The following is a 16,511-nucleotide window of genomic DNA, read 5'->3' as shown; positions in this document are numbered from 1 at the left end:
CAGGGTAACGCCCGCTTGGCCGGACGGCCCCCGCACCGGCCCCGCGGCCGCACCCCGGCTCGGGCCGTGGGCACCGCGCTGGGAACGAGGGCTCTGCAAATCAACTCTGCAAATGAACTCTAAAATGTGGTGGAGTATTTTCCCTGTTAATCGCGAAGTTCTGGTGTGTTTCTGAGTGCCTACCACGGCGCTGAAATGGGCGGCCAGGAACGTGTGTGGGTTTGAAACGCTTCCCCAAGGGTAAGTTTAGGCGTGCTGTAGAAGGCAGGTTCAGGACAGACCTTGGGCTGAGCAGATCTTTGGGAACAGAGGGGCGAGTGAGTGGTGATGTGACAGTTGGTGGAGTTTGCTTCACTCCCGCTCCTCTTCCCAGATCGGCAGCGGGAAGATGCCGAGAGTGACTGGAGTGCTGACTCCTGGAGTGACTATGCCAGCCGTGACAAGCCAGGGACTACTTTGGGAAGGACTGTGCCAGACGGGAACGTGCTTTTCCCGGATATTTTTCACACCGATCATCTTTTGTTTTATGAGCGATTCAGCGCTTACCAGGATTACATCTTGGGTGAGTAATTTTTCGTACTAAAGTAAGGTAGTGTTAGTTTTCTTGTAACCTTAAACAATTCAGTTTAAATGAAGTCAATTGTATCTATTAAGCTGTGAGATGCTTTTAATAAAGGCGGTTGGAAAAGATACAGTGTCCTGCCTGCTTATGCTGTAACCTCAGCTGCTCTAGCTGGTGGACCAAGAGGCAGCAATTTTGATATAAGTAAATACAATGTGAATGATGGAAAGGCAGAACTGTTAGTAAGTAGTGTATCCTGTGCCTTGTTTTAGCTGGTCTTCCTAATTTTTTTTTGTGTATATTGTAAATCTGTTTTAGATAAGGCACAGGTTATATGTTTAATACCATTGTATTATAATTTATTTAGTACTATTCTATTATCATGAGCATAACAGATGAAGTCCAACTTTGGAGGTGGTAGAGGAACATCTCAATTGTGTTGACTTTCATTTTCCAGTGATCTGGAGGAGTTTCCTTCCATTCCTTGCATAAATGTGGTGTCTTCAATTTCTTGTAGCTGATTGCAAAGCCTCTGAGGTGAAGCGGTTCATAGCTGAGTACCTGGAGAAGGTTCTGGAGCCCTCAGGCTGGCAGGCCGTCTGGCGCACCAACGTCTTCGACGTCCTCGTGGGGGTGAGTGCCTCACTGCTGCTCAGGCACTTGTCTCCACTTAACATAATTTCTCTAACAGACTTTTCAAGTCTCTCGGTGTCCATGTTTTGCAAATCTTGGATGTTCAAACTGGCAGTTCCATCGCATGGTTGAGGAGGGAAAAACTTTGTGGCCCCTCAGCTCTTTTCTGCCCACTTAGTGACAAAATGGCTTTCACTGGCCTGGACTGTCCCTTTGGATTGTTTGTATCCTGTGGACACTTTGAAAAATGAATCTCAAAGGAGTCCCAAAGGGCTGTGAAGTACTGATTTGAGTCTGAGGATATTGTTTTTAGCATTTTTTAAAAACAGCAGCACAAAAAAAAAAGGGATGGAGAAAAACTTACTGGCCTTGTTATGAGCATTATGAAGGATTTGAATGAAGTTTTGGATGTGGAAAAGGCTCTCGAGCTGTGGGGTTGTGAGAAGCTTAACTCTGGGTTATCACTTCTGCTGAGGAGATGGCCTTGGCTGTAGGGTGCCATTTGTGTTGGTTGTGTGGGGTCAGTGGGGACCCAGCATGGCCCTGACTGAAGCACATCACGTTCCCCTCCCTGAGCTGGCCCTGCGGTTCTGAGGGATTTCAGAGCTGTTTGTTCCCACAGGTGGTGAATGTGAATTTCCCAGCCCTGAAGGCAGTTGTGCAGCTCAGTGAGCCATTCCTGTGCGAGTCCCAGGACAGCAGCTTCACCCTGGAGTGCATGCAGGAGCTTCTGGAGCTGAAGGAACATCAGATCCTGCTGCAGGAGCTCTTTGTTGTTTATGATGAGTCAGGAGAGTTTGACCAGACAGCATTAGCCATAGAGCATGTCAGGTAGGACACCTGCACCCTGCTGCTACCCAGTGGGTTCTGTCCTGAATTCTTGGGCCATGCTAGCAGCCCCACAAACAAAGCTTTCCAAAGTCAATCTGATGACTGGTGCTCTGAGGAGACTGCTTTCCCTCTCTTTTTCCATCCCAGAGTTCTTTGGACTGTATCACCTGTAGATTAATACACTGTTCTTTTTCTTCATTAACATTTTTCTGGATTTTTCTCTTTTTCTTGTCCCATTTTTCTTTCTTCATTTTGCCTCTTCCCCTAAATTTGCTCTTTATTCTTTAGGTGTCTCTTCACATATTCTATTTTTTTCTTCTTTATCATCTGTCTCTTTTCCACCTCCTTTTCTTTCAGGCACTACATGCTGTTTGAAACCTCTCTACAGATAGGCTGTGGGACTGGACAAAAAAGCTAAAACAGGAGCAATGACCTACATTGTCAGAGAAAAAGCTTAGCTGAAGGGTGATTGGCCAAAACCAAACAATCAGAAAGCCTCAGAGTCTGTAGTGTCAGTCTCGCTTTTCAAATCCTGGTTTTAGCTGTTCACTCCCTTTTGAGGAAGTAGAACACAGGTTGTTAGGAATTTTGAGCTTAGACACACAAAGTAAAGCTCTTCATGCAGGTAAGCAACAGGCAGGAAGGATGACTTTGTGTGTACTGAGCAGTCTAAGGTACAGCAATATGAATTTCTAGAGAGAGGTGAATTCTCAGCTTGGTTACATTGTGTTTCCAGTGCTGTTGACTCTGCTCTCCTGTGTGATTTAACACTTTGCTTCCCAAGGTTCTTCTACCGCTGCATCTGGCGGACCTGGGACGAGGAGGAGGAGGATGAGTTTGATTACTTTGTGAGATGTGTTGAGCCCCGACTGAGACTGTGAGTGCTACACCTTTGCTGTTCTTAGGGCAGAACCACTGGGGTGTCATGTGGGAATAGGGACTCACAATTAGGTGTAGAAATCCCCTGTTGATTTGTAAGCCAAAGCAAGTTTGTTTTAACAGCATTCACTGTCTGCTGGTCAAAATCTTGTATGGAAAGAGAACACAGCTGAGGCTGCCACGATTTCTGAGCCTTGGTGTTCCATCAGATGGTGCCCCATACCCAGCAATAGTCATCCTCACACTCATATGAGTTTAATCCTAATAAAAGCTGCCATGGGATGCTCCAATTTTACCTCTGGGCATAAAATAAAAACCACAGCAGAGCTGAATGTAAACAAAAACTTTTAAATTGGTCATTCTCCAGGAGGAATGTATGTGAATCTTTCTCAGTTATTCTGATAAAGGCTTAGATATTACCTTCTAAATTGTTACTCCTTTTTTATGGCTGTGCTTATGCCTTTTTTTAGGGTGAGTTTCTGATAGTAGACAATCTTTCAAGGTGGATGGGCAGCTGTTTAGAAAGTAAAATGTTTGTGTCCAGATTTTTTTGGTTTTTCTGCTTCAAATAAAATGGAGCAGTGTTGATGTAGACTGCAGAGAACCTTGACTCAAGGAACTGATGCAGAACTCCTCAGGTTCTCTCCAGCCTCATGTTTGGTCTGTGAGGATTGTGAATGTGCCCTGTGCTGACCCCTTGCTCTGACCTGCAGGCACTATGACATCCTGGAGCACCGGGTGCCTTCTGGGCTGGTAGCTGATTACCAGAACTTGTTATCTCAATGTGAAGAGCTTTATGAGAAGTTTTTAAATGTGAGGAACAGCATTTCAAGCAATGATTCAGACTCAGAAGCAGAAAACGTTTCCATGGTGGAAGGACTAAAATTGTATGACCAAGTGGAGCACATAAAACAAAGGCTAAAACTGATTGAGAATCCTCTGCTGAGGTAACTGGTGGGTTTGTGCAGGGAGGAGGCTCCTAAGGGGAGTCACAGAACTCAGAGGAGGTGGGGACTGAAGGAGGAGCTATTGGCTCTGTTGCTTTTGTTGCAGGTATGTGTTTGGTTACCAAAAGTATGGCAGCCTCCAGGCTAAAGGACTGAGATCAACAGGTGCCAAGGTCATTCATGTTGTGCCCTGGAACATGAAAGCAAATCTGCTCCAGCTGTTGACAAGAGACAAACTTTGCCCAGAATCTTGTGGAGCCTTAGAAATACAGGTGCAGTAGCAGGAATTGTCTGTCTGCTAATAGTTTTTCCTCTCAAGAAACAATGTGGAAGGATAAGTTAATTTACCACGTGCAAGATACTGCATTTGAAAGATACTACAGTGGTTAAAAAATCACTGTAATTTAAACAATAAGTGGTAAAATTGTATGATTCAAATAATTTCTTTCAATTCATTTGTGCCGGTTGAGTACTCTATACAAGCAGCTTCCTGTGTGTAGGAAAGGAGATGAACCTCTAATAACTCTACAATGAAACACTGTAAGGCATGACACTTGAATTTAGTTTTGAAATGCCCATGTCTCTTGATGCTGCTGATAACTATGCTTCCTCCTTCAAACCCTAGATCATTTTCTTGCTTTGGTACTGTGTAGGAAATACATTTATTTTAGGAGCAGCCATGTTTAGTTTTAGTGAATTCAGACAAGACTTGCTGCTCCAGCAGTTAAGAAGAGGCTGAATTCCTTGGACCCAAATGAAATGATTTGCTGTATTCTGATCATGTTCATGAGTTACAGATTGCCAGAATGGAGCCATGGGGAACATCCTGGAGTAACTTCTAGGCTATGAATCTGATTTTCTGACTTGGCAACTGAAAAAGTGCTCTTATTATGTTTACCCTGGAATTTGCTGGGAAGCAGTAAATGTCTAGTTTTTATTAACTATTTGTCATCCTTCAGTATGGAATCCCTCAGTAATGTTTGTTAAGGATATCATCCTACCCTCTTTATCCAGGAAGAAGGATCATGTGGGCACTATTTACCACTGTGGTATTTGAACTCTGTTTGGGGGTGACTCATACCAGGAGCAAACACAGGAGTATTCAGACTAGTTCTGATCTACTTGCTGAATTGTTTGGTTTTTATTTTCTTTACCTTCTATTTCTTTTTTTACCTTCTATTTCGACCTATTTATTTCTTCATGGCAAATTCATGGCACATCACTTAGGCACAATTGAAGTGTTGGCCTGGAACCAAGGCTATAGTGAAGTTTGCTTTGGGGTGCATGTGCTCTTTTATCTGTGTGTGCCCCAGTTTTCTCCTGGGGGAATGGATGTGACACAAACATCCAAGTCATGTGTTAAGGCTGGTTTTGTCTGCAGAGGGCTACAATTCTTGAATTCAAAGTAGAAATTTTGTATTATTAATGCTATTGAAAGGGTTTCTTTAAAGCAAAAGCAGCAACATTGAATTGAAAGCAAGCTCTACAGGCATAAATGCATTCATTTTTACACATTCTTTGGGAGCTGATTGTATTTTTTTGTCTTTTGCAGTTCCACCGTGATCCACTAGCAGCTGTAAATGCCTGCTATGAAGGAGACAGAGTCATCATCTGTCCTGGCCATTATTTTGTGGATGGCATGTTCTCCATTGCTGATTCAATAGAGCTAGAAGGTAGCAGGTTTGCTAGTCTAAAGATCTTTAAACAAGCAAATGGAATGTCCTAAACTAGCTCTGTGTAAGGGTTTACTCTTTGCAGAATTTACCAGGAACTTTTTTCTTCAATGTATTCCTGTTTCTGCTATAGAGCTGTGCCTAATGCAGGGTGGAGTGAGCTGTTTAATGAGCTTTAGTGCAGATAAACTGCAGATTTTGCTGATTAATAGCAAATTCATCATTTCGTCCTATTTGTCTGCATAAATGGTGATTATATAGATAATAGAGAGGATTCAACAGAAACCTAAGGGACTTGGTGGTTGTAATAGTGGAAACAGAAGTAATTCTGAGAGGCTTCTACTAACTTAGGAGTACTTCAGAAATGTCCTTGTTCTTCTCTGAGTGTCTGAATGTGCCTCAGGGGCAGCCTGAGCCCCAGTGCTGGTGCAGCCCAGGGAGTGCAGGGGGCAGGAGCCAGGAGGTGCAGTTGGGATTTACTTATCCTTGCTGATTTACTGAGGGGGGAGCAGGGGCTGCCAGCCTGGCTCTGAGTGAGTGAAGCGTGTGCGTGGAGGAGGCAGCTTTTGATTAACACATGTTTTCTGCAGAAACAGAAACAACAGATGTGATTTTAGGATTTTTCTTACAAAATATTTATGTTTTAAATACTTCTGCTTTGCCTAGGATATGTTGCTGTCTCTCCCTCATCATTCTTGATTTCTCAGTGTATCCCTTTGCTTTAGGCAGGCACACACTGTTGCAGTGCTGTAGTCTGTTTATCACTGGGGCTTCTGCAGCTGTTCAGATACTTATTTAGTTGCATTTTTATCTTGTCAAAGCTTCTTAATGAGAAGAAGGCTGAGGGTTTAATTTCCTGCTGTTCTGGACTTTATTTTTCTTGTTTTATGAGTAATTTTCTTTCTTGCCCATCTCCTGTGTGTGTTTGATTTATGCAGACACACTGTGATAACCAGTGCACCTGCAGGACAAGGGACATGGATGAAGTGCTTTATTTATCTCAAGAATGACATTGTTCTGAAATTGTGTGTGGTGCTATTTATTGCTTTTCTAGCTTTGAGGAAACTGAAATACAAATTGTGCAGTAACACACATTAAGGATGAGCTGCTCTATTTTAAGAAGCAAGGCATATAAATATGTATTTTTAGTACAAACCATGCTCTGAATAAGAAGTACCTGTCAGGTATTTAATCTTCTAATAAGGACTCCTGTTAGATAGGGTATTATACCAGTAGGAGCAGCCAGGAACATTTGAAGTAGGAACATCAAGACAAACTCTGCTGGCACTAATCTGAGCAGCTGGCTGCTTTGGTGGCTTTTTTGGGATGGAGGGGTGACTCATGAAAGATATGTCACTTTGCTTAGTAGAACTTCTGTTTTTTCCCAGCTACTGTGCAGTCAGTAGTGAGGTTGAAAGTATGAAGATTAGTAAATCAGGGATAAATTAAACCTTACAGGAACTAAATAAAGTTAAAGCAGTAGCAGCTGCAGGAAGTGACAACTTCCATGCCTGACAAGAAGGTGTTGCAGAGGCACCTAAGAACTTCCCTTCTGCTTGTGCCATGGTTGTGCAGCTGGCTGGGAACCTGCAGCATCAGCTGTGACAGCGGCACTGGGTGACAGTGGCCTTTGGCTGCTGTGGAGCCACTCAGGCTCAGGCAGGGGCGCAGCCCTGCTGGGGAGTGAGCAGCACTGGGCAGCAGGTGAATCTTCATTCTGGAGCTATTGCCTCAGAGGTGAGGTGTCAAGCAAGCTAAGGGCACTGTTAGAAAACTGCAGGCACTCTGCAGGACAGTCATTCCTAAAACTCCTGCTTTGGATAATAACATCTTTCTCTAGTGGTGAGAAGTGAAACTTTTGCTGTCCTGTGCTGCTCTCTTTTACATGCTGGAACTGCCCCATGCCACCTCCTCTTCAGGGGTGACCATAAATCAGTAGCAGTGGGAACAGATTTCTAGGTAATATCATGTGTTGAAGTATCAATCACTTAACTTGGCATTAAATGGCCTGTCTTTAAAACTTTCTGCCAACTCTTGTTCAAAGCTTTTTATTTTCATTTTGTTTTTAACCTTTCTACTTGCATGTGGCACTGTTTATTTATTTATGTACTTGGTTAGAAGCTGGTATCCTGCTTGGGCACTTCTTATCTGTGTGTGCTTTCAGAAAATGATAGGGCTCATGCTGCTGTAATGGATGTGGCATTATTGCTTTCCTTATCATGATTCTTGTCAGTGACAAGCAATAAAAGCTTTACATGCTCATAAATTTTCCTGTAAGTGCTTAAATGCTGACAACTGTGGATGGTTTAGTAAATCAGTCTTGGCATGTGCTTGTGAAAGCTGCTTTTTAAACTGAATTAATCTGGAAGCCTGTGCAAGACAGGAGCACTGAATTTTTCCCCAAATTCCATGTGAATAGGGAAGCTGAATGAAGCATGCTAACAGTATCAAGCCCTTTGCACTTTTTTTCCCTCGTGTTGTGGTGTGACTGCTTTTTCCCTCTGTGTTCTTGGGAACCTCTGCCTGCTGTGGTGAACTTCTGTCCTTTGACAGCAGACTGGAGATGCCTGTGTGTCCTCAATCCCTCCTGTTCTGTTGGTAACTTCTGGGAGTGACAGCTTTGGCCTTGGCAAAAGTGAGCTCAGTTACCCATTTGTTCAACTTTCTCAGGTAACTTTGCATTTTGTTGTGTGCCATTCAAGTAAGGTAACTTTTGAGTTTAGTTTGGAGTCCCTGTACCTTGGCACAGAAGGGATGTAAGGTGTAGCCTGGTCACTTGTTGGAGATCTTATTCAAGGCATTAAAACATCAAGCTTTAAACTTCTGTCATTGATTTAAATGTCTGTTATGTACTGAGCACTTCATTGTCCCCAGATGTTCTCTGAGCTTGCATCTCTCACCTCTGCCCTTAGGCTATGGCCTGCCAGATGATGTCGTGATAGAAAAACAAGGGAAAGGAGACAACTTCTTTGACTGTACAGGAGCCAATGTAAAGATCTCCAATCTGAAGTTAGTGCAGCATGATGCTGTGGAGGGGATTTTAAGTAAGTGTAAAAGCATCTTGACCTTTTTGTGACTCTTTCATATTTAGAGTTAAAGCTGGGAACCAGTGTTGCAGTTTAACAAAATATTGTAAAGAGGAGCCCTACAGGTATACATATCAAATCTTCTCCCTCTTTTTTTTAACTTGCTTATGATGTAGAAATCAAAATAACTTCTGTTTGTACTTTCAAGCTCTTGTGGCTCTTACCCTTTATTCTTCTACTGGGATAAGATCATTAACTTGATCTTGTTCTGCTGTTAAGGCAGCCTGGCTCTGAGTGCAGCACAGCCTCTGTCAGGCTGCCTGGAAATGGAAACAATTCTGCTTTGCACAGAAGAGCCCCCATGGCAATATTCAGCTGTAGCTGACCCCAGCCAGTGCTCCAGTGAGGAGCAGCACATGCTGTAGGAATGCTGTAGAACTTTGTTTCCAGCACCTTCACACTGACATTCAGCTAAGTCTGAGTTGTATCCAAGGAGTTTATTGGCTGTGGCCTTGTCTTTGCAGAAGATGCTAACTAATATTTCTCCTCAACAGACATTTGGGTTTTAAACATGTTAAAATGTTTATTAACACTTGTATGCATGTATTTAATATCTTTTGAATCCAAAAGTCCCTAGGAATGTAATGAAAAGAATTATTGCTGTCATAGATAAAAAAGAAGTCAGCCTGAAAGACAAATCTCCAACCAGTGCTCCCTTGTAGCAGTGTCCCTGCTTAGACCAGAAAAGCAGCATGAGTTCAAGCCACACGTGAGCAAATCAGTGAATTGAACCTGAAGTGGATAAAATGAAAATACCACACTGCAAAGCTGCTGCAAGGCTGTCTGTCTGTAGGAGGGCTTTGTCTTTGCAGAGCTGGTTCATTCAGCAGTAATTTTTTCTGTGTATGTAGATGTGCATCATGGGAAAACAACACTGGAGAATTGTGTGTTACAGTGTGAAACCACTGGAATAACAGTGAGGACATCAGCTGAGCTACTGATGAGAAACTCAGATCTCTATGGGGCAAAGGTACACACTCATTCTTACTTTGGCTTATTTCCCAATTTAAAATAAATGTTTATCTGTGGAAATAGTGCAGTCAGTCACAGGGTGGCTTCTCTTGCTCTGGAGAGAACCTTTACAAATTCATTTTGGACAGCTGCATGTTACTGAATCAGGATTGGTCTCGGGGATCTTGTAGCCTCTTATCAAATCTAGTGAAGTGTCTCAGGCTGGTTTGTGTGTGATGATAGCAAAATTATGCAGTAACAGGGGACATCTGTGAAATAACCATTGCTGCATGGCTGGTTCATGTCCTGCAGTACTTCTATAGTGATTTTCTGGTCTCTCTGCCCATAGCCAGTTTTCTCATTTCTGTTTCTGCTAGTGAAATGCCCTTTTTGGACACCTTTGATTCTTACAGAGGGATGGTAAACACAAAAATGGACTCTCATACTCTCTGGGTATTTTGAAGGATGATGGAGCTTGAGGTATTGAGAGGGATCACTAAAGCACAAGCAAGTAAGGCAAGGGTGTTCAGCTGCTCTTGAGCAGGCCTTCCTGGACTGGAGCCCCATGCTGTGGGGCCTCAGCCTTGAGTACTGCTGCTTGAGATGGGGAACAAAGCTGGAGGAGCAATACAGTTTTGCATTGTGCAAGCTGGTAGGTGAACACAAAGATGTGCCTTGGAGTGGTCAAGTTCAATGGAAAATGTGCCTAAACTCCTTGTGAACTGCTACCAGCTGTATCTTGTAGGGTAAAAATGTGCCTAAACTCCTTGTGAACTGCTACCAAGTGTGTCTTATAGGGTAAAAATGTGCCTGAACTCCTTGTGAAGTGCTACCAACTGTATTTTATAGGGTAAAAATGTGCCTAAACTCCTTGTGAACTGCTACCAGCTGTATCTTGTAGGGTAAAAATGTGCCTAAACTCCTTGTGAACTGCTACCAAGTGTGTCTTATAGGGTAAAAATGTGCCTAAACTCCTTGTGAACTGCTACCAAGTGTGTCTTATAGGGTAAAAATGTGCCTGAACTCCTTGTGAAGTGCTACCAACTGTATTTTATAGGGTAAAAATGTGCCTAAACTCCTTGTGAACTGCTACCAACTGTATCTTATAGGGTAAAAATGTGCCTGAACTTCTTGTGAAGTGCTACCAACTGTGTCTTGTAGGGTGCTGGTGTGGAGATCTATCCAGGAAGTGCATGCACCCTGCTGCACAATGGGATCCACCACTGCAAGGAGGGAATACTGGTCAAGGTCAGTCCCAGTCACAAGGTACTGGTTTGCCAGAAGCTAATTAATCACTGCTGCAATTAGTGCCAGTAGGTTTGGGTGGGCTCAGACCCTGCTGTGCTATGCTGGAGCTCTTGCCTGTCATACATGATGCTTGCCTTGCATTTGCCTTGATCCTTGCTGGATGAACCAGTTATGCAAAGACAAAGCCTCCTACAGATAGACAGCTTTGCAGCAGCTTTGCAGTATGATATTTTCATTTTTATCCATTCCAGCAATTACCTGGTTTTATTTCTTATCTGCCAGAAGGAGAAAATGCCTTTCATAATGTCTCCTGTGTAGGCAAATAATCCTGCTCTAGCTAATACAGAGAACTGATTCTACCTAAAACTAGAAGATTTTTGTGTCCCTGTAGCTGGACATGACATGTTAGATTTCTCTCTTGTTCTGTAGAACTTCTTGGATGAAGTTTATGAGGCTCCCAGGATAACCATGGTTAACAATATGATCCACAATAACGAAGGATATGGTGTGGTCCTGGTTAGACCAGCAATGCCCTCTGAAATGAAGGATGCTTCAGCACAGGAAACAAAAGGTACTTTCCTTTTTAGAAGAAACTCCTGAAACTACTAAGTCTAGTATACCCAGGTTTTTGGATTGCATGTTTCATAACTTTGAAATTTGTGTCTGTCATGAAGTACATGAAGTACCAAAGAGTGGGATGAGTTGACAATGTTATGACTGAAGAAAAGGAAATCCAGGATTTTTAATGGTGTGGCTGCTTTGCATGACTGTTGATGACATTCTGTTTCCTGCCTTAGGGTGTACACAACCTACCCAGGCAGGTGATGAGACAGCCTGTGCAGAGGGCTCCAGGCAAGAACAACCTGGATGTGTAACTGATGAGTTGGAGCTTTATAAACGAGCTGAGACTTCTGAACAAACTGAAAACAACTCTGAAATTGCAAATGTACTTGGGGCTACTTCTGCAAAGAAGAGACAGATACACAGGAAAAGACTGAGTGAACTGGGATTTACAGAAGCTGATGACAACTTAATGTCACAGGAAATGTTTGTTTCTGTTGATGGCAATCAGTTCAAATGGAATGGGAAGGGAAGTTTTGGTATCTTTTTTTTCTGACTATCTTGACTCCTGCTGCCAGTGCAGTAGGATTTGTACAGTTATTAGATAGGTCACATGCTAAAAGTTGTGTTATGGTGTTATGCTTTTATTACCCAAGTGTAATCCCTATTAAAGGACTGGGGCTGAAAACTCACTTGGTTCTTCTGTCCATCTTCTCCACACCTTAAATCTCCTGGGTGAGCTGCCTTTGTGATGCACATGTAGTACTTCTTTCCCTTGCATTTCATTTTAAGCCTGGCTGACCTCTGGACAATGTCTTGTCTCTGTTTTTAAAATCAGCTTTATCACCAAAGGGTGAGGTTGGAGAGCCCACAGTGTGTCATCTGGCCTTACCTCCCTGCTGCAGCAGGGCCATCCCAGAGCTCATGGCACAGAGCTGTGTCCAGGATTGTTGTGGAGTGTCCCCAGTAAGGGAGACCCCACACCCTCTGTGGGCAGCCTGTTCAGTGCTCAGTCACTGCACAGGAAAGTTCTGCCTCATGTTCAGGTGGAGCTTCCTGGGCATCAGTTCCTGCGTGTTCCTCTTGTTCCATTGCTGAGAGCCTGGTCCGTGGTCTGACACATCCCTTTGGACACTGACAGACAGGGATGGGGTCCCTTCTCAGTCTATTCTCGAGGCTGAGCAGCCCTATCTCCCTCAGCCTTCCCTCAGCAGAGCTGCTCCTGTCCCTTCACCATCTGTGTCACCTTGGCTGGCCCTGCTCCAGGAGCTCCACGTCTCTCTGGTACTGGGGAGCCCAGAGCTGGGCACAGCACTGCAGTGATCTTCAGCAGGGCTGAGCAGAGGGGCAGGGTCACCTTCCTCACCTGCTCAGTGCTCTAAAGGTCTCTGGAATCCCCTTTGCCTTACCTGCAGGTACCCAGTTTGTGGTGATTGGGATGGGACTGGCCCAACCTCACCCCCAATGAGCTGCAGCTGTGAGCAGCAGGTGAGCAGCACTGACAGCAATGAGCCATGGAGTGCCCAGGGCACTGAGCAACCACCAAAGGGAGCAGAGGGCACACAGGGGCAGGGTATGAACAGTGAGGGGCACACAGGTGCAGGGCATTGACAGTGAGGGGCACACAGGGGCAGGGCATGAACAGTGAGGGGCACACAGGTGCAGGGCATTGACAGTGAGGGGCACACAGGGGCAGGGCATTGACAGTGAGGGGCACACAGGGGCAGGGCATGAACAGTGATGGGCACACAGGGGCAGGGCATGAACAGTGAGGGGCACACAGGTGCAGGGCATGAACAGTGATGGGCACACAGGGGCAGGGCATGAACAGTGATGGGCACACAGGGGCAGGGTATGAACAGTGAGGGGCACACAGGGGCAGGGGATGAACAGTGAGGGGCACACAGGTGCAGGGCATGAACAGTGAGGGGCACACAGGTGCAGGGCATTGACAGTGAGGGGCACACAGGTGCAGGGCATTGACAGTGAGGGGCACACAGGTGCAGGGCATTAATAGGAGGGGATAAAAGGTTGGGCTAAAGAACAAGAAGGGCAGTTGCTTACAGCCTTCTGAGGTGGCCTGGTGTTACTGTGTATGGGCAGATGCCTGAAACCTTCTGATGAGGTAAGGTGTTACTCTGTTTGGGGGAATGTTTAAAGCCTTCTGGAACAGTGTGGTGATGCTCTGTATCGTGGTAGTCTCAACTCTGACATGTGCTGTGATGCTCATGGTCACAAGGAGCCCCAGGAGCTCCAGCTGCTTTCTTGTGCCTTTTTGTAGCTGCTCATGCCTGGCTGTGGCTGGGTCCTGCTGTGTGTGGGTGCACCCACATGTTCTGTGCTCTGCAGATTGCACTTGAGTCACTCCCACAGTAGGATGCACTTATGTAATTGTTGGTAAATCACTGGGTGGTCTTAACCCACCCTAATAAGGCCTCAATTGCTCAGCACAAAATTAAAACCTGGAAGCAGCAGTATAACCAAGTACCACTTTACTTGAGAGTCCCCAAACAGTCTTTTAGAGCTTTTCTTTTAAGGCTTGTTTTAAAATTTGCCCTTTTGTTCAACCGCTTTTCTCCAGGTTTGGTGTGCTTGTTTAATGGTGTGGAACATGTTTTTCACAGGCATTTTTCACATTAGCACATTCTTGGTCTTCACAAAGTCACCTGTGTGGCTGTTTATAAGGAATATAAATTCATGGACAAGCAACTGCAGTTTGGGAGAGAAATACATCAGGTTAAAGCTGGTGTTTGGCTGGCAGAGTACCTTTGAAATGGCTGATGCTCGTACAAGGTGGTGTGGTAAAAAAGCAATATTTGAGATGGAGTCCAGGATTGTGGCAACATTCTAAGGTTGTGCAGGATCTGAATAACAACCACGCTACAGTTCCATGGACCAGCTGCTGTTTTGAATTACAAAGCAGCCTGGGAGATTGTGCCATCCTTTCCCTGCTTCTGGGTGTTGGTGTTTTGGGGGCAGACAGAACTCCTGATTACTTTTGTCTTTTTAAGTATGGAAAGAATCTCTTCCTTGTTTGAAATACAGGGAGAAACAGCAGAAACCTGTTGGCCTTAAGATGGGATTGAGGTGACAGGAGGTGTGAAAGCCTTTGTCTTGCATCTCACCACTTTTCTGGTCTTTGAAGTCATTCCCTTCTGCTCCCTGATGTAGTGGAAACAAACTGTAAACCACAACTGCCTCGAGTGTCCCCTGTTCAGATGTGTCTGTCTTGTGTTCCATTTCCATTCCTGGGGCAGGTGTCATAGATGATCATATTTTTCTTTTTGGCATTTTATGGTGTAGTAATGGATTGCTTTTCAGTTGTGAAGCTTTGCATTTTCTTTTGGCCATGAAAATGCAAGCCTGTAATTGTCTCGTGGCAGATATATGCTTGATGATTTTAATTAGAATAATTAAATGCAGAGAGAGCAGCTGAATTAGCCAGATTTAAGTTGCTATTTCAGTGTATCCATTTATGCATGGACATTTCATTATGGTTAGGGTTATTCTGCCTTTTTGGCCATGTATACCAGGCTAACCCTTGCTGTTTGCTGAACAGTGAAGTGATACAATAAATTAATCTCTTGGGCTTTGAAAATTGCAATTTCTTTCAAAGCAACGAAGAAATTGCCAAAATCCCCACACAGATGAGCATTGGTTTTGTTTTTTCCATTAAGTAGATGAGGTGTTTGTATTTTTACTCCTAATGAAAAATCAATTTCATCATTTCAATGTAAGGTAACTTTGATAATTTCTATGTTTGAGGATGATACTCTGCAGTTTTCAATTTAAGCATCATCTGTGTTTATGTTCCTTCCCTGACTGAGAGTAATTTCAGCAAGCCAATAATTATTTTGGTCGTGCAATTTTAGAATTTTCTTTGATTCTATTGTTGTATTAGTGGGAAAACTTGTCTGAGACTTCTCTAATGTTATGGGGAAATTAGTGCAAAGGCACAGAGGAAATCCTCACTCTGATAAATGTATAGTGTAACACATAAAAAGCTGGGCTAGGAACCTTGACGAGACCAATTAATATGTATAAGACCCCTTTGTTATGGTGAAATCCATCATTTCTATTCCCAGCCCAATTCCAGGACTAGCTAATGTGGAAAGCAGTTTCCAAATCCACCTTGAATTGTGTTTCATGTGATCTTTGGATACTTAGAATATAATTCTATTATGGGTTGGAGAGCCATTTTAACTTGAACTGTATCTTACAGGAACATGCTGCCTTACTTTTGCTACTGCAGTAATGCTGTATCTACAAAACTTTGTATAAAATTTAGTTCTGTTTTCCTTTGCTGGCTGTTGGTCTTTATCAGAAGCAGCAGTCTGGCCTTACCACATTGCTTTTTGAAGATATGATTGCAGTAGAATTAACTGCCTGAACTGTTTAAGAATATAGGTCTTGGACAACACCAGTAAAATGTTTTAGAAGCTACATCTGAAGTACAGCATGAATGATTGTTTTATTTCTACAACAGCTCTACAAATAATGGGGGGAAACTCATCCAGTGATGTAAAGAAGAAAAGATCATTAACAGCCAGTAAGCTTCTAACCTGGGAAGTGGGTCAGTAAGTGAGGAAAAAAGAACAGTGCACTAAAAACCTTAGAAACCAGGTATGCCACCAAATGTCCAGAGACATAAAATAGCAGGGTGAACTTTCTTGAAGACAAAATGTTTAAAAGGGAACTTATCTGACTGCATGAAGAGAGTTTGATTTAAATTTATACTAAATCCATTACTGTAATGTCAGATTATGTGGAGAGTTAAAAATAAAGCTTAGCCTGCTATGAATAATTCTCTTTTCTAAATTCTGAAATGCTTCAGCCAAAAGTAGGGAGAAATGAGCGCAGAACAACTGAAGTGTCTTACCAGAGTGCTGTACATGCTTTTACTTTGTGCTGCTCGTGCCTTTCTTTTGGGAGACCTCATTTTCAAATGATTTAACAAAGGGCTTAGAATTACCACAGACTAGTATCATAACTTCTCTTGCTTCAGTGTTTTCAAATCCAAAAGAAAATAGTGTTTTGGAGTGTATTAATGACATCCTGGGGGTAAGGGGGAGAAATGCTGTGCTCTCATTAGGTGTGCTGCTTTGTAACATGTAGTCTTTTAAAACTGTAATAAATGCTG

The 16,511-nt window shown here is 43.5% G+C and overlaps 1 protein-coding gene across 1 annotated transcript; it reads left to right on the top strand.

The window, feature by feature from the left end:
* Positions 1 to 195: 195 nt before the first annotated feature.
* On the top strand, positions 196 to 12,063 carry SHCBP1 (SHC binding and spindle associated 1). The gene is made up of 13 exons (XM_014309168.2): positions 196 to 211; positions 374 to 562; positions 1,080 to 1,195; positions 1,818 to 2,026; positions 2,811 to 2,903; positions 3,619 to 3,852; positions 3,959 to 4,124; positions 5,405 to 5,525; positions 8,438 to 8,569; positions 9,463 to 9,581; positions 10,724 to 10,810; positions 11,240 to 11,381; positions 11,608 to 12,063. The coding sequence occupies exons 1-13, from the start codon at positions 196 to 198 to the stop codon at positions 11,925 to 11,927; spliced, it is 1,944 nt and encodes a 647-aa protein (XP_014164643.1). The 3' UTR covers positions 11,928 to 12,063.
* Positions 12,064 to 16,511: the final 4,448 nt, after the last annotated feature.

The sequence above is a fragment of the Geospiza fortis genome, unplaced genomic scaffold (genome assembly GCF_000277835.1).
Source record: "Geospiza fortis unplaced genomic scaffold, GeoFor_1.0 scaffold79, whole genome shotgun sequence".
NCBI lineage: Eukaryota > Metazoa > Chordata > Aves > Passeriformes > Thraupidae > Geospiza > Geospiza fortis.
This window is presented reverse-complemented; position numbering and strand designations above follow the sequence as displayed.

Excerpts from the sequence above, each read along its gene's own strand:
- SHCBP1 (XM_014309168.2), top strand. Across the intron at positions 3,853-3,958 it reads ATTGAGAATCCTCTGCTGAG|GTATGTGTTTGGTTACCAAA; the intron begins GTAACTGGTGGG and ends CTTTTGTTGCAG. Across the intron at positions 9,582-10,723 it reads CAGATCTCTATGGGGCAAAG|GGTGCTGGTGTGGAGATCTA; the intron begins GTACACACTCAT and ends TGTGTCTTGTAG.